This window comes from Dermatophagoides farinae, chromosome 10 (assembly GCF_024713945.1).
Source record: "Dermatophagoides farinae isolate YC_2012a chromosome 10, ASM2471394v1, whole genome shotgun sequence".
Taxonomy (NCBI): Eukaryota; Metazoa; Arthropoda; class Arachnida; order Sarcoptiformes; family Pyroglyphidae; genus Dermatophagoides; species Dermatophagoides farinae.
Genome location: NC_134686.1, coordinates 1,488,523 through 1,512,783, shown reverse-complemented (window position 1 = coordinate 1,512,783; position 24,261 = coordinate 1,488,523). Strand labels below are relative to the sequence as shown.

General features: G+C 29.7%; 1 protein-coding gene and 1 long non-coding RNA gene across 2 annotated transcripts in view; one reads left to right on the top strand and one right to left on the bottom strand.

Annotated features, from left to right (window-relative positions):
* LOC124490663 (tyrosine-protein kinase transmembrane receptor Ror) overlaps positions 1-18,575 on the bottom strand; it is a 68,468-nt gene extending 49,893 nt beyond the window's left edge. Inside the window, exon 1 of the mRNA XM_047053200.2 lies at positions 16,943-18,575. Coding sequence (XP_046909156.1) covers positions 16,943-17,024 — 82 coding nt within the window. The 5' untranslated portion in view covers positions 17,025-18,575. The remainder of the gene's footprint in view (positions 1-16,942) is intronic.
* Positions 18,576-19,773: 1,198 nt separating this feature from the next.
* LOC142597837 (uncharacterized) lies at positions 19,774-20,409 on the top strand. Its single transcript, XR_012832441.1, has 2 exons — positions 19,774-19,886; positions 19,992-20,409. It is a non-coding gene; the product is annotated as an uncharacterized LOC142597837 (long non-coding RNA).
* Positions 20,410-24,261: the final 3,852 nt, after the last annotated feature.

The window sequence follows — 24,261 nt, the reverse complement described above, 5'->3', positions numbered from 1 at the left end:
TGATGGTGGTGATGGTGTCTTGAGCTCATCAATCAAATTGAAACGACAACAACAACAACAACGACAAGAAGAAGAAAAAAACTGTTGCTGCTGCTGATGCTGCTGCTGCTTAGCCAATAATGTCGGCATTTCAATCATTATTATCCATTGAAAAATCACAGAAGTCACCATTCATTCGTCGTTATTGTTGTTGCTGGTGTTGTTGTCGTTGATTTTTGAAGCATTTTCGATCATCATCATCATCATATCATTGAAATGATATATATCCACATTTTATTTCATTCTTCAATTTATTGTTCGTTTATGTATATAGAGCTAAGATTAATTGATCTCGAATATATGTATATATGAAGTGAACGACGACGAAGAGAGAGAAAAAAAAATGCAAATTTCAAAATACATGACATGAGAATATCAATGTGGCTAGACAATTTCAACAACAACAACAACAAAGCTTAGGTCATGAATATATATCATCAATTGATTTCTGTAGTCACACATAACACACATACACACACACAACGGTCATAAGGGAAAACCAAAACGAAAAAACCAACACATAAATTGTGAATAATCAACATGTATATTAAATCAATGACAAAAATAGAACGAAAAACAAAACAACAACAACAACAACAACCTGATGAATCATTTTTCATCATCGTCATCATTTTTAGAACAAACTAATCTCATGTCAAATTATTGTCAAATTGTCAGGTGTGTGTGTGCGTGTGCGTTTGTTGTTTTTAATCTTATTTAATCAACTAGAGACATTTGATCATTTGATTCATCGAGCAAAAAAAAAAACGAGTTCAAAGCATCAATAATCAACAACGACGAAAAAAAAACAAAAAAAAAAAAAAAAATTCGGGCAATAACCGATTATAATCAGAAAAAAATGGATAGATAAGAAAAAAAACACATCGAAACATCAAAATATTGGAATACATGACATAAATGGATATTTATTATCTGATGTCCATCAATTCAATCTGATCGAGATATGGAGAACAAGAGAGAGAGAGAGAGAAAACGAATTTTTTTCATTTTGAAAAAAATTTGTCTCAAATGTCAATGATAAATGATTTGTCGGCAAGACCAAAATGAAAATGAACAAAATGAAAAATAGCAACAAGTTAACCACCGACACACAAACACTTGCTGTTAAAAAAAATTTTTAAAAATAGAAAGTTCAAGTTAAAAATTGCAATAAAACAACAACAAAAAAAACTTGTTAGCCAGTTATGACCAGAAAAAAAAACAAAACAAAACAACTGCTGCTGCTGATGATGATGATAAAAAGTAACAAAACGAAAAAATTTCCGTTTAAAGTGTTTAAGTGGAAAAAAATTGAATTACATAACTGTTGTTGTTGTTGTTGCTGTTGTTGTAGTTGTTTATTGGTCAAATGAAACAAAATAAAAAAAAAATTATCAGTGTGGTTCGTGTTTTTTCATCGTTAACACAGCAACAACCATAGATGAGAGAAATAAAAAAAGTGATACAAACTAAAAATATACACATCATTTGAAATCAATGAAATTATTGTCTATATGCACACACACACACTGATGGACAATTAAATTAAATTTGAAAAGAAACAACAGAACATTACCTACGGCATTACAGCAACAACAACAACAACAACAACAACAAAACACTCTCGATCTTAAAACACTTGATTCAGAGAAAACAAAAACTTTCATCATGCTGTTGGTTATATTTGTAGAGTGAGATAGAGATAAAAAAAAAAAAAAAAAGTTTTATGGTCACCGGGTTAATTTGGCCAGATTTTTTTTCCATATGTCCAATCAATTCGATAACATCAAAAATTGTTCAGAAAGTGAATGAAAGATAGATAAAAGACGCAGCTGTTGTGTGTGTGTGTGTGTGTGTTGTTGGAAAAATTAAACCATACAGAAACAAAACAAAAAAAGGTGAGGTATTGGAAAATGAGAGAAAAAAAAGTCAAAGGGCTAGTTTTTTTGTTGTTGTTGTTGACCATTTGGTCAATTGGTCAATAAAAATAATAATAATAATATATTGTAAAGTTCAAGAAACTTTTTACCAAAAAAAACATGCACATACACACACACATACAAGAAAACCAGAAACCAGAAAAAAAGGCATCGATCACCACCAGAGGATATATTGAATTACACACACCCACACACACACACACACAATTGTAAGTAATCGATCAACGAAAAAAAAACTTTAAACCAGAGAAATGAAAAAAAAATCACGTGCAATAAATTGCAAAACAAAATCAATAAATCTTCTGACCACCACACACATAACATACAAGTAGGCCAAAAAATATTCTGGTTCATCATCATCATCACCACCATCATCATCGATGGGGATACCAAAATAGATTTTACAGGAAGACTGTAACACACACAACGATAACAGACCAAAAAAAAAAAAAAAAAAATTCGTGATAATAAACGTTGTAACAACAACAACAACAAAAAAAATATCATTTGTTTGACCATCTTGAAATAGACGACCAAACAGACGAATAAAAAAAATATCCATCATCATCATCATCATCATAATCATTATGAAATCATCTTTCATCCAAAAAAAAAAAAAAAACGAAGAAAAAAAAACTTGAAATTTATTCACTCACATTACACATACAATCGTAAATAACTCAATTTTCTTTCCATTCAATCGGAAATCTATCATCATAATCATAATCATAATGATGATGATGATGATGATTATCGTTGAGGATGTAATAATTTTTGTGGTTATAATCAAATGATGATAAAATTGATTCAATTCAATCAATCAATATTTATCAATCGATAATCATTATCATTAGAAAATATATACGACGAAGAAGAAACAAAAAAAAAAAATAGCTTGTTTCATACTAAAATAAAATCAAATAATGAAAATGTGAAAAAAAGGTGAAAGGTCACGCTAAGCATCATTATCATCATCTAATGAGAATCTTGTGAACATCAAGTGCAAAAAAAAGATAGAACTCGAGTAATTAAATTACAATACATACAGAATGATGATGATGATGTTATCGATCCAGAACAAAAAAAAAACAACGAATTTATCAAGCTGAATAAGCAGAAAAAAAATGAAAATTAAATATTCAAAAAAAAAAAATCATTCAAACATTCATCATCATCATGATCATTGTTTGATTTGTTGCGTGATATAAGGTCATTAGAAATGGAATAAAAAACGCACACACACACACACACACAACCTAACCAACCATAATCAATGAAGAATAAATTAAATCATTCAAATTATGATTATGACACATACAATAACCTTTGCCCATCATCATCAAAAAATACAAATTGATTATGTGCTCCTTTTGTTCCTACAGTTAATGGAGTGATGATGATGATGATGGTCCAGAAAAAAAAGATTGGCGCCAAATGTTTGCCGATAGTGTGCACGAGTGCATATGATTCAGTACATTTGTTTGGCAAATCATCATCATCATGTAGAGTGATGGAAAACATAACACAAAATTTCAACTTTCCAATTTATGATGATGATCAAATCATTATCATCATCATCATCATCATCATCATCATTGGATTCGATTTTTTTTTGTTGTTGTTTCTTTCAACCAAATCATAATAAACATCTGTATAATAAGTTTGCATATATAGAATATATTACCATCACAGTATTCGATCCACATGATTGGAAAAGTTTTTTTTTATTCGTTTGACAGTAGAATAACTTTGTACGAGTTGCATTGAATAAACAAAAAAAAAATTTTCGATCTGGTTTTTTGTTTTTCTTCATTTTAAATAAATTCAAAAAAAAAATCTCAAGAATAAGAATCTCAATAGTAAGTAAAACAAGAAGTCAATGTATTCTGAATTGAAGGACTTTGAACTTTCAACAAAAACAACAACAACAACAACAACAAAACCAACGAATACCAGTCGATTCTCAATGCCGATTAACAACAACAACAACAAAAACAACAAGGTAAACGAGAATATCCGTGATGAACTTTGAAATTTTTTTTCATCATCATCATCTTTTTCTTCTTGTTTTGTTTGAACGATAATAAAAAATTAAATTAATTACACACACACACAGACAAACAGAAAGTTAACGAATGATATGATATGAATCGGTGATGAAGAATGCTGTAATTAATCAAACAAAAACAAAACAAAACAAAACAAAATCATCAACGAAGCATATCGAGTCAAAAAAAAAACTGGTGAATTCATAATCATTTTTGGCTCGATGCCATTTGACTTTTTTTTATTCTTCATTAGATGAAGCCTGCGATAGCATTTGTTGGTTAATTAGAAATATATAGATTTCTAATCAATTCACATCGTGACATTATTCATACCATGACAGAATTTGACTTGACGGTGTTTTTTCATCCGTTTTTTTATTCAAAATAAAAAACATCTTTGGCAACACAAACACACATTCTTCAGGAATCTTGAAGAAAATTTCCACAATAATCAATTGAACGTGACATGTGGAATATTTTGAGCGCGAAAAAAAAACAAATGACACAAACAAATGAAAAACAAAAAAAATAACGAACAAACGAAAATGGCAATGCAATATAATCGAATGAAGCAAGCAAAAAAAAAAAAAAAAAAATGCAGTGATCTATGGCAATTACCATCGAACCAGTTCAATACATAAAATGAAATTGGAAAGCAAAAAAAAAAGAAAAATGCTTCAATTACGATTCAATTAACAGACATTTTTTTTATATATATTCATTCCAACACACACACACACATGCCAAATGATTCTGAAAAAAAAACGGAATTTTTTTTTTTGTTGCACATGTCACACATGGAACAAAAAAAGGTCAAAGGCACACACACACACATATATTGCATGATTCAAGCTGCTAATAATAAACTTTCACTTTTGCTTATTCATTCAACCGAATGAATCTTGAAGAATTGAAAAAAAGAATCGAACGAATGAAAAAGAAAGAAAGAAAAAGAAAAAGAATTAATAAAGAAACAAAATGGTATGGTATGGTTGAATGAATACAATTAGTGATAATCATCATCATCATCATCATAAGGTCATCATGCAGTGTGTGTGTGTGTGGATGTGTCATAGGTTAAATGAAGAGTAAAATAGAAATAAAGAGACAAAATTTTTTTAATATAAACGGTCGATCTCTCTGATGGATAATGATCAGGGCCGGCCCGGAAAATCGCGAGGCCTTGTGCAAAGTCAACTTGAAAAACGCGAGGCCTTAAAAAAATTAAGGAATTTTCAAAAAATGATTGCTTAAAAAAAATTTGAAGCGTTAAAAATCTTGATTGTTAATTTGAAGCGCGCTAAAAAACAACTGGCAAAAAACTGCGATCGTTCATAAAGTCTGTGCAGCAATTTATGACCGAAAAAATTTCCAAAAGCTTGTATCAATCAATTTAAATTTTTTCTAATGATCATCAAATCATCAACGTCATTCGAATCAGTAATGTCACCTCGACTCTATTTTGGTTATTTTAGATTTTATTTGGACTTTCTATAAATTGATTATAAAATGCGTTGAAAATTTCAGATTCATGAAATTAATAACATTACCAATCATTCAATCCAAGTAAAACTATTGCCATGATCGTTCAACAAAGGAAATTGTTTTAAGAATTTTTCAATCTCTATTCTGAAGTGCATTAAGATTTTTGTGTCATTTTTGATTCTAAATCACTATAACCAACCAACCAACCGCAACCAACGGCCAACCTGCGGCTCTTTAAAAGATTATTTGTGGCTCTCGATAAATGTATTTGAGATGGTGGAAAATTTGAGCCTCACACATGTGTGACGCTTGGTCGTGAATGGGTTAAATACGTATACGTACATTTAATCTTTTTATTTCATTTAAATCAAAAATACATACACACATATTTCACCAGTGCATAGCAAAAGAGTTGTTCTTTCAAAGATTTACTAGAATCGAGAAAATGACAAATGTCCAAACTAACACGACCAGTTCAGAATCGAGAAAATGGCAAATCCAACCTAACACGACCAGTTCAGAATTGGTTGACAATGCTTTATTGATTACTTTCCCAATTCTGAACAGGTCGTGTTAGGTTGGACATGTTATTTTCTCGATTCTGAACTGGTCGTGTTAGTTTGGACATTTGTCATTTTCTCGATTCTCAACAGGTCGTGTTAGTTGGGACATTTGTCATTTTCTTGATTCTGAACTGGTCGTGTTAGTTTGGACATTTGTCATTTTCTCGATTCTGAACTGGTCGTGTTAGTTTGGACTTGTTATTTTCTCGATTCTGAACTGGTCGTGTTAGTTTGGACTTGTTATTTTCTTGATTCTGAACTGGTCGTGTTAGTTTGGACTTGTTATTTTCTCGATTCTGAACTGGTCGTGTTAGTTTGGACTTGTTATTTTCTCGATTTTGAACTGGTCATTTCATTTATCTTTCTTTGGCTTTCAGCTTTAAAAGGATCATCATCCTTTGGATATTTTTGCTTCGCCAACGAATAATCTTTTTCTAAGATTTCCAGTATTTCTTCTGAAAGTTGTTTTATATATTCCAATTGTTTGAATATTGATTCAACAGAATCAACTGTACTTCTTTTTTCTGGAATCGCTTATGATGTTGATTGTTGGAAATTTGTCGACACAACATTTTTTTCATTTAATTGTTTCTCCAATTTAAATAATCAATCAATCAGTCAATTTTTTGATTTGTGATTTTAGAATTTTAGACAAGAATTTAAATTATGAGGCGACTGGTGAACAAACGGGATTGTGCATACCCTATTCGTCACCAAATTTTTGGGATAAATGATCCATGATCCATTGAAAATCGGTTTAATTTGGAATTATTGATAAATCCATCTTAAAGAAGTCAGGCAATGCATTCATTATTCATTTTCCTTTGATGATTTATCACTTACTAGGTTAGATATTTAGCCATCGACATTGTTTGTTTATTTATTTTTCCTATATTGGTTCCACTACAAACAATTCGCACAACTATTAATAGATATTTGACTAGATGAAGTACATGTTTTTGATTCAGGATTACCATAATATTCAAATGTATCAAAACAAAAAACATTTTCATTTTATTAAATCATCCAAAATTCGGAACCGCGAGGCTTTTGGAACCGCGAGGCTCTTAGTACTACGAGGCTCTTGGAACTGCGAGGCTCTTAGTACTACGAGGCTCTTGGAACTGCGAGGCTTTTGGGACTGCGAGCTGTTTCCGGAACCGCGCTGCCTCCGGCAGCGCGAGGCCTTCAGTAGCGCGAGGCCTTGTGCGGTGCACAGTCTGCACAGGCGCCTGGGCCGGCCCTGATAATGATTATACAAATACAAAATATCCATAAGGTTCTTGTTGTTAGAAAGTAATGAGATTCTTGTTTTGTGTTTATACACACAGCCAGCCAGCCAGTCAACCAACACGAATGAAAATCAAATTTCTAATTTCGAATGATGATGATGATGACAAGCATGGGAAAGAAATGATGATGATGATGACGATGACGATGATGATTTGTCAGAACGAAGAAGAAATTACTATTAAAATATAAAAGAATAAAAATCGGTGTTTTCTGCACCGTCTTGTCATTGATTTCATTTCATTTCATTTCAATATATATATATCCAAGTAGAGATAAACATTTTATTTATTTATTTATTTTTTTGAATGTATATATGTGCGGTAATTAAAATTCTAGCCACATAAAGATAATCATCATCATCATCATAATATTGGAATATAACAAACACACACGAATAAACCATGAAGACAAGATATTTGAAATTTTGGCAAAGACAACACGCAGAGAGCGAGTCAAAAGAAGACAAAAAAAATGGCAATAAATTAACCTCTGATTTTTTTTTTTGGTTGCTTGTTGAATCTATCATCATCATCATCATTCATTCATTCATTCATTCATTGTTGTTGTTGAATGTAAAAAAAAAATCAATTCTTGCTGCTGCTGCTGTTAAATCGATCTTGTTACTACCTTAAAAATAATATAATAATAAATAATGCTGCTGCTCAGACAGAATAAGTAGGTAGAACAACAATTGAAGATGATGTTGCATAAATTTTTTTTTTATCATGGCTAGTTTTTTTTTACCAAGAAAACCCATATAAGATGAATGATGAATGTGAATGGATGAATTCTTGTTCTCAAATGATGATGATGATGATGATGATGAATGATATTCAAATTTGCAAACAATTCAGGTAAACAATGTACAGACACACACATACACACAAAAAAACTAGCAGGAAAAAAAAAGAAAGAAAATCGACCAATCTATTGTATGCTAAACATACACACACACAGACACACAGGAAAGATTTTTAAACTTTATTCTTCATCGTTTGTTTTTCAAAGTTGCGCAGTTTGTTTGTTTGTTTGTTTGTTTGTTTTGAAATCACCATATAAATACAAAAAGTTAAATTAATGACCAATCAGTTTTTATTTTTCTATCTACAATTCATATTCTTTTTTTTCTGACATGTTTTGTTATGTTTTGTTGATGATGTAATGATTTTCGAAAAAAAAAATCGGAAATCCAAAAAAAAAAAACGACAAGTATGGCCAATGAATGTTTTCTTTGGAAAAAAAGTGTCAAAAAAAAAATCATTAAAATCGCTAATAAAGATCGTCATAATGATGACGATGACCGGACATTATTTTTTTTTGTTTTCCTTTTTTCAAAAAAAAAAAAAAAAATCATTACCGAACCAGCCATCATACATGATTGGTTTTGAACAAAAAAAAAATTCAAATTAATTTTCCAAATGCTAATAACTAGCGAGGTGTTAAATGTACAAAAATTAATAATAATTCCAAGTTAATGGTGGTGGTGGTGGTGGTGGATGAAATTTTTCATTTTCCATCAAAAAAATTAGTCACACACACACACAAATACTATAAAATGCAAATGTAATCCAAAAAAAAAAAAAAAATGTCGCTCACAGGCAAATGTGTAGCCAAAAATAGTATTTTCCAATAATCGGATATCATAACATTCGTTCAACTTTTACAAGAAATAGATCTTTTAGAGAAAGTGAATAATCATCATCATCATCATCATCAAATGAAACAAACAACCTGGTAACACAGTTAACACTTTGACACATATTAAAAAATGATGATGACCAGAAAAAAAATAAAATTTTTTCCACCGCGGTGGTGGTGGTGGTGGTTGTTGTTGTTGTTGTTGTCAAATCTAGATATATCAATTTAACTAGTAAGTGAGCGTGTGTGTGTATCAAGATAGCAATTTCGAATGAGAAAGCAAAAGAAAAAAATCTGCATCAATAATGATTATCAACGAATCGAATAACAACAAGCAATTTTTGGTCATCAAAAAAAATAATAATAATCGATATCTAGAAATCTAAGGTAAAGAAAATTTTCACTTTTCAACCAAAATTTTTTTCTTTTTAAATGATTTTAAAAATAGCCAAAATTGGGTGAAAATTTTTTCCTTTCTGATAGTTTGATTTCGTGTGGCATAAGCCATCATCATCATCATCGAGTTTAATTTCCATATAATCTCCACAAAGTATGGTAAATGATCAAGAAAATGAACGGATGAATTTCTCATCATCATCGCCATCATTCTGTTGTCAACGTGTAGTGGAAAAACTTTTTGCAAAACTGGATTATCGTTTGCGGTGTGTATTTAAAGAAACAAGAAAAAAGAAGATTTATGGTGATTAGAATTTTTTTTTCTTCGTTTTTTCATTGCAGCCACAAAAAAAACACTTGTGTGAAGTGATCCAAAAAAAAAAAAAAATGAAATGAAAATCAATCATACACACACACACACACACACAAAAAACAACCCAAAATGAAACGAAACGAAACGAACATGATTACATCGATTGAAATTTTATACTGTAATGTGTGTATATGTTTTCATCATCAATAAGATAATTTCCGTATTTGGATCGTGCGTGTGTGTGTGTGTGTGTGTGTGTTTGTGTCCAGTGTGATGGGCCATATGTTTCCTGAATATTAATTATGGATGATGGTAACAAAAAAAAAAATTAATACAAAATCCGTCCGTCCAAAATTTTGTTGCTATGTACACTGGGTCAAAGAAATTGAATCATTATTATTATTATTAAAATGGTTGTTGTTGTTCATTTTTCTTTTAAATTTTGTTTTTTTTTGTTGTTGTTGCTATTTCTGGATACATTCAAATATATGTGAAATGTTTATGAATTATGACAAGCTGTTTTTTCTTTGCTGTTGTTGTTGTTGTTGGCCATTGGTTCACCACTCGCACAATTCACAGTCTGATCCACAATCCAATCGGTGAAAAAAAAAACATTTTGAATCGAAATCGAAATAGCAACGGGAAAAAAATATGATGTCAGGTAGGTGGTTGTCAAAAATGGATCGACAACAACAGCAACATCAACAGCAACAAGTGGTAAAATGAATGAACAAAAATATAAGATGCTTAAATCACAAATCAAAAAAAAACTGAATAATGATGACGACGATGATGAGGGAGCAACAACAACAACAACAGCAAAAAATGTATGTCAAGTTTACCAGATCGATTGGCATAGTGGAAATAAAAAAAAAGAAATCTGTAACGGGAATTGTGTTTCATTTTTTTTTTTATTCACCCGAATTCCGGTAAAACCAGTTTTAGACTTTTTGTATATATATCCAAGAAAAAAAAGGATTGAAAACCTGACTACTACTATCACTACTACTACTACTGGCTACATATCCATCAATCCATCAATCGACGTAACCAATTTAAGCGGTTGATTGTGATTGCAAAAAAAAAATTATTTGTTAGACAAATTTTGTTTCATATTATCAACATCCAAAAAAAAAAAAATCGACAACCAAATGAATGAAATTATGGCAAATAATTTTGATCATGAAAAACAAATAAAATAAAATAATCGATCGATGAAATGCAAAGGAAAATGGCAACAAATTGAAATCGAGATTAAGACATTAAAAACCAAAGAGAGCGAGAAAGAGGTAAAAAAAAAAATGGACATTATAAATGTTTTCAAACGACGAGAAAAAAAAGGTCATCATCATCATCATCATAATGGGTTGAGAATTTAAAATTCAAAATAGAAGAAGAAAAAAAAAATGAAAACCACAAACATCATTTTAATCATCATCAGTCATTATGAAAATTTTGGCTAATGGAATGATTTTTGTTTTGTTTTGCTTTGTTTTGTTTTTTTGAATAAATTGGAAAAAATTATCTCATTGATTAACATGTTAAAAATACACACACACACACACACACACGCACACAAACACAAATAATTATCATTTTGATATCACAATAAAATATACAGAAACCATAATTATCATCATTGTGAAATGATAATGATATTTAGTCAAAATAGCAGGGTGGTTTTGCAGAGATGTATATATAATATTCAAACACCATCAGCCTTGAGGTCATTCATGTTGAATGAAATATAACGAAATAAAAAGCAAATGTGAATGTTTCTTTTTTTTAAACTCAAGAAATCATACAAATAATCAAAGCCCACTGTCGTAAGAATTATGTATTACATCCAATGAACATTTATGAATATGACAAATTTGTCTTCATTTTTATTTTCATCATAATGGCAGTGAATATAAAAAAAAAAATTATCAACATTAATGTCGTGATGTAGAAAAAAAAAAATTAAATTGTCCTCAAGGTGTCGACCTTTGAAGGAAAAAAAAGATTAGCGAATTTTTTTTTTCGTTTTCATCATCATCATCATCATAGTTGTAATATTCAGCAACAAGTTCAGTCAGTGTAAAGTGGACACAAGAAATATCAAAATATTACGATTCATTTTTCAATATGTCCAGATTGTGGTCAGTGAAATAAATCACGGTGTTTTTTTTTTTTGACTCAAAGACTTTAACACAAGAAGTGCAAAAACAAACAAAAAAAAATGATATATATGAAAAGGTCATTTCAAGCAGAAGCAACAGGTAAATATGACAGACAACAGTAAACAAACATACACACACACACACACACGAAAGAGAAATAATCAATCCAAAAGTGAAGAAAAAAAAACGACAACAACAACAACAACGACCAATAAATGACCAACGATTCTATGGTTATTAATCGTTGTTGATGTATTTTTTTTTTTTTTTTTTTTGGTTAATTCCCAATCTATTCACCATTAGAATCAATCAAAACAACAAAAACAAAACCCGGACAAATATTAGACGCTACATAGACATACACACACAGACACACACACACACACACAGACCGCAAATCGAAGATCAAATAAGCTTTGGCAGCTTAATAACAAAACATCACAATCTAACCACACAGCTATCATCATCATCATCATCATCGATGATTAGAGGATTAGAATATGATGGCCAAAAAAAAATCGTTGAGTAATATCATCGAGTGAGAAAGAAGGATGGAAAAAAAGCGGGATCATTTCTGATGATGATGATGATGATGATGACAAATTACATGGCTATAACGATGCTTCTTGTATGTAAAGATATCTTTCGGCTTTTTTTTCCTTCTTCCAATCATCATCATCATCATCTTTCAATGGAAAACAAAATCAACTTAGATAGATGACAGGTTGTTGTTACCGTATATATATACTGAACATACAACATTCCAATCATAATCATCAATTCAATCAAATCGATAATCAACAACAACAACAACAACAACAATGAAAAAAAAACGGAAGAAACGAAAGAATTCAATACAGAAACAATAACAATAGATAATATATAAGAAGCGGAATATGATTAATCATCATCATCATCATCATCATTAGATCATCAACATTTTCTTAAGATTTAAAAAAAAAATGATAGTTATTCGAATCAATGAACCAGAAATTGTTGTTGTTGTTGTTGTTGTTGTCTGAATATTACCAATCGGAAGATATTTGTCCACATTTGAATGTTCAAGCACACTATTATGGCCCTATGGCCTACTACTACTACTACTAGGAAAAAATTTTTCAATGAAATCTAATTTTGTTGTTGCAAGAATGTATGTGGTGTGGACCCAATAAAAATGTCAGTTGACTTGTGTGAATGATTGCTGCTGCTGATGTTGTTGTTGTTTTTTTGTGTCACACACACACACACAAGAGATGATTGTGATTGGTGACATTTGAGACATGAATTTCGAGCCTGATTCCATGCAAATGTTACACATACATACACACAAGAGAGAGGGAGAGAGAGAGAGAGAGAAACAGCTGGATCTATTATGTGGACATTTCATATATAAAGCCGTTCAAATTGTTTCAAAGTGTGGTGTGGTTGGTGGGCATTGGTAATGAGATTTTTTTTTCTTTTCAATTCGTCTCTCTCTCTCTCTCTCAACATTTGTTTTGTGAAGTAGAAAAAAATGTACAGACTAACTAAAATGAATGAGACCCAATACAAAAAAAATGGGGGTGGGGGAAAACGACAAATTTTCAAAATGAAAATAAAATAAAAAATGAAACGAAAGGGCAAAATATTTGGACAAGAACACAGAGAAAACTGGAGAGACAGGAGAAATGGATTGAATGAATGAAAATTTGGACTGTAAAATGTTGAAAATCATGGAATTGAATTAGTCAAAAACAAACAAGAGACAGAGAAAAAAGACCAACCAGAGAGAGAGAGAGAGCATTCTTTGCAAGTTAATATCGTCATACACAGGTATGGTTTGGTTATTCAAATAAATATAAATAAATCGAACGAAAAGCTTGAGGCAAGATTGGAACAACAACAACAACAACAACAACAATGGAACAATCACACCAAAAAAAAACAAAATTTCTTTCTCCAAAAAGTCAATCTACACAGATGAATTTTGATGATAATCAAGACATGGAAAAACAAACCTACAAATTTCAAGTTCATTGTCAATGTGATTAAGTGAAAGATGAACTACAGAAAAAAAAAATGATAAGAACGAGACGAAGAAAAAAAAGAAAATTTTTTTTCATTTCATTTCATTCCATTATTTGTCAATCAAATTTTATTTACCATTCACACACACACACACTTGAACAAACAGTGAGAAAAAAAACCTCAAAAGGATTTTTTCAATGTAAAAAAAAAATCGTGCAACTATACAAAGAATTCAAACATTTCTTTCAAACACATCATATTTTCATGTTCAAAAATCATCATCATCATCATTCATATATACAGTAATAATAATTGTTAACTGAAATGGTAAAAATTATGGAAACCATGACAAAACGAATAAACGAAACACATGATGATGAAAATGAAAATCTATTTTTATAAATATACATCGACACAGATAAAGGTAATAAATCAAAGGTCATATATTATATATCATTTATATATTTTATATATGAATAAATAAATGTTCAACTTGGCAAACGAAAAAAAGAGAAAAATCCAAACAAACAGATATTAAAAAAAAAAATTATTATTATGACCAATATTCGGAAAAAAACACACACACTGCCATCACGAATCGATTCATTCAACAGGTTTTGAATTTTTTATTTTTTTTTTAGAAAATTTTTTTCACTGAAAAATCACATCATCGATCATCATCGATGTGTTGTAGGTGGATATATAATAATTAACCGGATAATAATTTGGATCATCATCATCATCATCATATTCTAGATGAAAAATTATCCATTATTCGCTTCTGATTATAAATCAAGTTTCAATGAAAGAAAAGTTTTGACCAAATGATTTAATCTCTATATATATATTGAGTGTGTGTGTGTGTGTATTTGGAAGTGTTGTTTGCACATCCACACACACAGACACACACATATGGAGGGTGATTAATCGAAAAATTAATTTCATCGTCACGTCTTGATATAAAATTCCACATTCATCGATGATGATGATGATGATGATGATCTTGAAAAATAATGTTTTCTTATGTTCAAAACAAAACAAAAAACAGTTAATGAATGACGACGAAAGATTAACTGATGAAAGATTCGTTGAAATGATAAAAAAAAATTGAATGAATATGATCAGGCTATTGTTGTTGTTGCTGCAGTTGTTGTTGTTGTTTTCAGCGATCCAACAACAACAACAACAACAACAAAAAACAAAAGAAATAAATAACACACATAAAGTTGAAAAATGAAAAAAGTTTTTAAACTTTTCCATCTTTCTTTCTCTCACCATTATTTTTCATTCTAAAAATATCCATCTTTTGCATTGCTATTGAACATCAAAAACATGATAAAAGAATGAATGAATGAATGAATGGTGATCATAATCATCATCCATAAACAATATCGAAATCTGTTCATAAATACAATAACAAAGATGTGTTGTGATGTGATGTGATGTGAACTAAATCAAAAATCGGAAACGGATTAAAAGAGGTGAAAAACTAAAAAAAAAACAACACACAATTGAATAATTAATTGGCAAATATTTGCGATAAAATCAAAACAACATCAGCAACAACAACAAAAAACTTGAATTTTGGTAATAAACACAATCGATGATGTTTGTGTGAGTTTTGCTGTTTTTTCATCACAAAAATCAATAGAATATATTGAAAATAGAGGTCAACAATAGAGGTGAGAAAATAAAAAAATAAAAATGTAAAATAAATGTGTGGATGGATTGAAACTTGAATCATCACCATCAACAACTGTTGAAAGTGTTGAAAGAAAACTGAATGATTTATCACACACACACACACACATGTGTGTGACACCGAATGAACAATTCACAAACATCTTCAAACACGCAAAAAATGTATCAAACAAAAAAAAAAAAATATTTCCATTTTTTGTTGTTGTTGTTGTTGTTGTTGTCGACAAATATTGAAAATAAACAACAACAACAACAACAAAAAAAAGATGAATTTTAATGATAAAATTCGTGTTTCTATATATATCAGCATTATATTCTTTATATAATCATCATTGGATAACAACAAACCTGAATATTGTGTGTGTGTGTGTGTGTGTCATGGTAAACCAAAGATCAAAATCAACCATATCAAACTTGAACAACAACAACGAAAAATGAACGAAAAACTCGTATTGAACATTTTTCAACCAAAAAAAAAAAAAAAAAAAAATTCAAATAAAAAGAAAAAGAAAGGTAATTGGATCCGTGTGTGTGTGTGTGTGTGTGTGTGTGTGTGCACATAGTTCAATATTTAGCAACAACAACAACAACAACAACAACAACTAAACAACATCCGAATCAAAAAAATTCATCATCAACAACGATTAATTTTATCGAGCGCATATAATACACACGAATAAACAAAACAAAAAAAAAAAAAAACCTACACAAACATTATCGAATATGAAAAAACAAAAATCTTATGATGATCTGATCTATGTGTTTTTTTTTCATGATAATAATAATAATAAACAATGGTAATCGAGATTGGATGAAGAAATTTTTTTTTTGCATAAAAATTTACATACAACACACGCAGATACACACACACACACACAGAGTACTTGCATGTATAAATATTCTGGAAAAATTAACGATAACAACAACAACAACAACAACAAGGGTCATCACCATTGAATGATGATCTACATATATAATCATCATCATCATCATCATCATCACAAACACACATATAAATCTTTAAATGAGAATCAAACAAAACAAAAAACAAAAATTTGTTGATGTTATCCTCGACACCAATTTGATTCGGATATTTTAGAATAATAAACCATAATGTACACACACACACACAAGCTTGGCATATGTTAATTCCATAATTTCATCATCTTCATTTTTTTTCTGGTTAGAATCCACACAAATCATTTTCATAAGATCAATACATGTGTGTGTGTGTGTGTAAAAAACATATGTGTGCAAAAAAGAAAAAAAACGAGACAAAACAAACAGAAACGATTTGAAGAAATAAAAATATGGAAAAGATTTTTTTAAAAACTAAACGAAACAAAACTAAACTAACCATTTCCATGTGGTGATGATAATGATGTTTGATGTGATGAAGCGGCTGCAGCAGCCGCTGCAGCCGCCATAACTGCATGCATTGATTGTTGTTGTTGTTGTTGTTGTTGTAGATGATGATTTGATATCGATGATGAATGGTGATTATTATTATGATGATGATTATGAAATGGATTCGTATTCGTATTATGTAGAATATGTTGATTATGTGATGATGATGATGATGATGATATGGTGATAATGGTGATCTATAATCAGAATATGATGATGATCTTTGATGTATTGATGATAATAATAATGGATTATTATGATGTTGTTGTTGTTGTTGTTGATGATGATGATGATTACCACCAATATTTGTTGATTGTAAATCTGATAATATTGGTGATGATGGATAAATACCGCCAACAACAGTACCAATATTTGTTTGAATGGATGGATCAGGTAATGCCAAACATAATGATGATGATGATGATAAAATGAAATTAAAGCAAAGAAAATATATCACAATTGAAAAAATATGATGACGATGACGATGAAAATTAGTCATCAATGATGATGATGACAAGATGAAAATTTTTTTGAAATTATCATCATGATCATCATCATCATCATACATATGGCCACCAATCATTTTGGCCAATTTGTTTTTGGTTTTAATCATGGTTGAAAAACTTTTTTTCGATTATTTCACAAAAACACGAATCATTCACATCACCAGCAAAAAAAAAACTTTAAAACTCAGAACAGGAACACAAATACACGCACAGAGAAACACTAATAATGAAACACATATATGAGTTGGGTGTGTGCGTTGATTCACATGTCACATGTCACACCCACACTTGAAGATTCATTTCATTCCAAAAAAAAATGATGATGATGATGACGATGATTATTCGTAAGACGATGAATGGATAAGGATCATTGAACAAAACGATATGGTTTTTTTTGTGTGTGTGTGTGTGTGGATATAGTCGTAGTATTTTTCAATTTAAATTCAAAACATATGTCATGTTGATGATGATTATTTTGTGATGATTGTCAAGATTGCTATTTCTTTTGCACACAACATTTGAATCTGGATGTTTTTATTTCATTTCATTTCAGTTCATTTTTCATCATTTTTAATGATAAAATGAACATTGAAATAAAACAAAACAAATGTCATGAATGTCATCAACACCATGACAGAATTGAACCGGAACGGAATTTTTCATTTTCTTTCAGAAAATGAAAAATTGATGAGTTTTTTTTTGATTCTTTTTTTTCACTTTTGATTATTATTAGAATTCGAGAATAATAAATATATGGTAGTCATGGATAAAAGAATTGATTTTTTTTTCTCTTGAAAATGAAATCAAAGATGAAAAAAAAGTTGAATTTATCAATCACCATAGAATCATCATTATCATTCGATTTTTTTTTTTTTTTTTTTGAAATTCAAGCTCGAAATTATCATTGAAGAGAATACACCGCACACCAAACACCGGAAATTGGATGAAATTATGTATAATAAAAAAAAGATTCCCGATCAATAATTTACCCGGGATCAAGTCAATTCAATAAACAGAACAAAAAACAAAAACAAATATGTGCGTGCATGTGATTCGAACAACCACTGAACGTTGAATGTGAGAACAACTTTCAATCCCCAACAATTGCAAAGGAGAGAAAAAAAAACTTTGAAGTTTGTATAAAGAGGATCCTCTCCAATGATGAACTTATTGAAGTAAGTGGTGGATATTTTTTTTTTTTTTTTTGGAGAACAGACGAAATCAACTTGTGTGCAACTAGCCTTCTGCTTTTTTTTTGTTGCTGCTGTTTGTTGAATGAATTTCTGGTTCTCATTTTTTTTTATTATTTGAAATTTATGAAGACCAATACGCTTGCGTTTGATTCTTGATAGTGAAAAAAATTTCATCTCTCTGTGTGTCCTTATCCGATGAACTTTGAACTATGCCACTATGTATTTATATGTGCAATGTTTCTAAACACACGCACACACACTATTATTTCATATCTATCGACCACTACTACTACTTTTTTTTCTATCAGTTCAGTAGATTATGTATAGCAACAATTGCATTGCAATAACATCGCCATCTATGTTCATCATCATGCAAATATTGATCATTGATGACCGGTCAAATTCAATTTAATTTTTTTATACCATCTTGATGATCATCTTGATGATCAACAAACATATATCATCCATATATATGAACAGAAACAAAAATAGATAAATAAAGTTTATATATGGCTATAAAAAAAGGGTTTGTTTAGTTTGTTCATCATTATTTTTTGAATTCTTTTTTCTTTTTCTTTTTTTTTATTTTGTCCATTCATTACAGCTGTGATGTGTGTGTGTGTGTGTGTGTTTTTCATTTCGAAAACGAAACAAAACAAACAAAAATTATGGCCAATGGAATGATAATAAAAAATGGATTAACGTTTTTTTTTGTTGTTGTTGTTGTGTGTCTCGAATGGTCCAATCCATCGATGTTGGTGGCCAATGGGTCATTTATAGGCATCCGTATATTCACAGCAGATGAAATTTTATTTGGAAAAAAAGAAGATAAAGAAAAAAAAATCATCATTTACATGAAATGTTACACACACACCGTTAATATCAACAAACAAACAAACAAATGGATACCGATAGTGATGGTGTAGGTGGTGAAATAAAAAACAGCAACAACAACAACAAAAAATCCCCCAAAAAAACATCATTGGAATTTTTATCATCATCATCATCATCATCATCATCATCGATGAATATAAACATTGTTGGCCATTTTGTTTTTTGGGATGAAAAAGATGAATTGATGATGATGATGATGATGGTTAGGCTTGGTGGATTTAATTCATTTCGATTTGTGCATGGGGAAAAAAATGGCCAATCCCGTTGCGATTGAATCATCGCCATCATCATCACTATGTATGTAAGTAAATCAAGAACCAAATCCGAATATTCCAATTCTTAATTTGCGTTTTTTTGTTTGTTTGTTTGTTTGATGTTTGTTTCTCTCAACACCTCCTACTACTAGTCACTCTCATATTCTCGAAATTCGACCAGGCCCATCATCATCATTATTGGTTTCAAGAATCTGAAGAGTGTTGAATATTTTTCGTTTTCTCTAAATTCTCTGTTGGTGATTGTTTTTGTGCACTTCGACCTATACACAACATAAACACACTATATATATATGGCCTGGTGTGTTTGATTGTGTTTATCTTGTGCAAACACACTTTTGGTTCAGTCGAATAACGTTGATGATGATGTTTTCAAGTGTTTGGCATCGATCAAAATAAAGAGAAAAAAAAATCCAAAAAAAAAGAAGAAACAAAACGAAAATCCGGATACAACAAATCCATTAATATACATTCATATAAATTCTTGTATTGAATTGAATCCAATTGAATTTTTCTAAGAATCAAATAATAATGATGACGAAAATTTTTTAAGTTTTTAAGCAATGCAATTAAACATTAACAATTCATATATATTGAACTGACAGTTTTTTTTTCTTCTTCCAATTGCTTCCACCACGAATAAATGAATGAATATAATGCACATGATGATACATAAACATATAATAAATCTACAGGGATTCTATTATAATATAATAACAAATGTTTAAATGGATAAATTCGCCATAAATCTGATATATCCAAGAATATTCCACTTAAAAAATACTGTTTTTGTTGTTGTTGTTGCTGGAACCATTCATCAATGAAAAAAAAAACAGTAATAATTCACATGAATTTTTGTTCTCTCTCCGCTTTCAACACACACATACACACACACACACACACCATCAACAAGACCAGAAAAACCCGAAACCAGACCATACATTTATTGTGAAATTAATTGATTTTTTGTTGTTGTTGTTGTTGTTGTTGCACATCATCATCATTGCTTATATTGATTATTATTATTTCCATACTATTTTTAGATTCTTTTTCATCAACTTTGTGTGATTTTTTGTTGTTGTTGTTGTTGTTGTACTCTAAGTGATCCATAATGATTAAATTGTTGTTTAATAAACAATTGTAAAAATTTGATGGTCATAAATAATAATAATGATAGTGGAAGATATACGTTGACCGTTAAGTGGTTAAACAGGTATCTTTTTTTGATTAATGAATTTTTTTTTTTGAAGATTTAGAGAATTTTTGTTTTTGTTTTTTTTTTTGAATTTTGAAAAAACCAGATTGTTGTTGTTGTTGTTGTTGTTGTTATTCTCTACATTTTTCACCATGTCCATTCATTATTATAATCCATCTAGCTAATCTTTTCATTGATGATGATGATGATGATGATGATAATCGTTGCTGTCAGATTTTTTTTTTTTGGCTAAAAAAAGTTGTTGTTGTTGTTGTTGTTACACCTTTATCATCCATCGATCGGTCAAAATCGGTTGTTGTTGTTGTTGTCTATCGATGGACAACAACAACAACAATGTTGATCGAAATCTCATTTGTTATGGGCAAGCAAAATATGTACCAACAACAATGATGGAACAAGACCATGAAAAAATAGAGATTATTCTACCACTCATCTTTAGTTGATGTCAAAAAAAAAAATTTTAACACTTTTCAATCGATTTTGATTGATTGATTGATTCAAACACAATTTGAAAGAGCAAAAAAATTCATTTCCATATATTGAATTGGAATGAATGAATAGTGTATAACTGATACATTCCTTATTCCTTATTTTTTTTTTGACAGCCATTCAAATATCAATGTGATTGATTATCAATCAATCGAGCGCGCGATTGATTGAAATTTTTTTTTCAATTCGAAAAACAAAAGAAAAAAAAATAACGATAACCCCTTCTTATCCTTGATCTGTTTTTCAAAAAATTTGAACAAAATCAATGAAAAATTGATCATATTGAATGGACAGACTTGATAAATTGTTTCAATCCTGAATGAATCCTGTTTTTCATCATCATCATCATCATTCCGTTTAGCTTCCGAACACATCAAAAAAAAAAATCATCATCAGCTATTTGATTGATGTAAAATCTTCAAAAATCATCATCATCGTCATCATCATCATCATCAAACAGCAATAATAATGATAATAATGACAACCAACCGAGCCACTAAAAACAACAACAACAACAATAAATTCAATCAATGAAAGAACAAAAAAAAAGGTCAATCAAAATGAATAATATACACAATGAGGAAAAAATGAAATGAAATAAAATTGACACACTTTTCATCATCATCATTATCATCACAACTACATGTTGAATGAATGAATGAATGATAATAAAACAGAAGTCTATTTGACTGTTGATTTTTTTTTTTTTTTTTTTTTTGATGAAAAAGACGACGAAATTGAGAAAAAAAAATTTTATATTTGTTGAAGAAGCTTGTACAAATCAAATGAACATCGACATCGACAAAAGCCATAGCCACCACCAACACACAAAACAAAAAACAAAAAAAAAATCTGTGATGGAAAATCAGTAATGATGATTATGAAATAATAACAGGCGATAAGCACAAGAGCACCCTACGCAATTTATATGAATGGGAATTATTTTTTTTCCGTTGTTGTTGTTGGCCGATTCTAAAACATCATTATCATCTTGAAAATTGTTGTTGTTGGTTGTGATCTAAATTAAATTCTTTTTTTTTTTTTTGTTTCTGTTTCATGATTGTCCAGCACAACAACATCATCATCATCATCATCAATTGGAAATTCCACAAAAGAAAAAAAATCATACACACACGTGCGTAGGTGCTACAATTGACAAGTATACGAATTTTTTTTTTTTTTTTTTTTTGACCAACCAACTAATACCTGTCTAGTTTTTGTTTCATATAAAAACCAAGGTTAATTTGATTTGATTCGATTTTCATTCTGATTTACACATCATCATCATCATCATTATTATCTGTGTGTGTGTGTGTTCGTGTGTGTGTCAGGAAGTAACAAACAAAACGAAGTAACAAAAAAAAAAAATTGAACCAATCAAGATTGAATTGATACTATTCAGTACTACATTAACATGTACATGATTGGATGTTTTCAATAATGGTCTAGTATCATTCATTCAATTCCCGTTATTATAATTATTGACCGGTTCTTTTTTCTCTGTTCAGTATAATATATATGGCGGCTAAATGCTAAATTGATGATGATAATGATGATGATGATGATGATGATGTTTAAAAATAATGAATGATGAGCCAAACCAATGGCCATCACCATCATCATCACCATCTACACCTACTATCTACTATCTACTATGGCAAAAAAAATGTCTATTTTAACCAAAAACAAATCCCATTGTTTTTCCATTCTATTGTGTAAAATAGCAAAAAAAAAAGATTATGTTCATCATTCACAAAAAGCATTGAATATTCGCTTCTTGTTTTTTTTTCGTTTTGTTTTGTTTTGAATGGAAATTTTGTTTTTCTAGTTCAAAATAAAATGAAATAAAAAAAAAATAAAGAAAATCTTGATGAGACAAAATAGTTTTTGCTTCAATCAATCTATTACATCAATTCATTTGATTTTGAAGGTTTTCTCTTCTATTTTGTTTTTTGTTTTGTTTTAATTATGGCTTGATCATCAAAAAGATGTTGTCTATGATGATGATGATTACTTGAATCTTGAATTGATTGTTTTTTTTCACTACTACTGCTGTTAAACTTGTTGCTCATATTCAATCTGGTTGAGCAAAGAATGAATGAATAGAAAAAAAAACACCATAGATCAATGGCTGGATAACCATCAGATGAATTAAAAAATTTTAAATCATCATCATCATCACCATTACATCATATCAACTTTTGATCTTTTTTTTAGTAAAAAAAAACAGAGAATGGAATAAGATTTGAATCATCATCATTCGATTAATTTATGATGGCCATCAGAACACAAAAAGAAAAGAGAAACAAATCCGTTACATTTAACTCTTTCTTTCTCCCTATCTTTTTTGTATTATTCACCTAGGCCATAAACACCAATGGATTCATTTTTTTCTCTCTTTCACATATACGGATAATCGTCGTCGTCGTTTTTTTTTTTGTTGAAAATTTGAATTTTTTCCTTTCCCCATGTAGAACAAACCATCTGGTCGACAAAAGAAGAAAAAAAAATCGGTGAAGCAAAAGATTTACGTAAATTTTTTCTATATTTTATGCTTGGCCATAATAATCATCCAATATTTATAATCGTTTGATAATTGTAATTTTTTTTTTGTTTTGTTTATGGCAACCATTCATTGTATAGTCCCCATTCAAATTGAAAAAAATCTTTTCAGTAATTCAATTCAATTGAATTGTTTT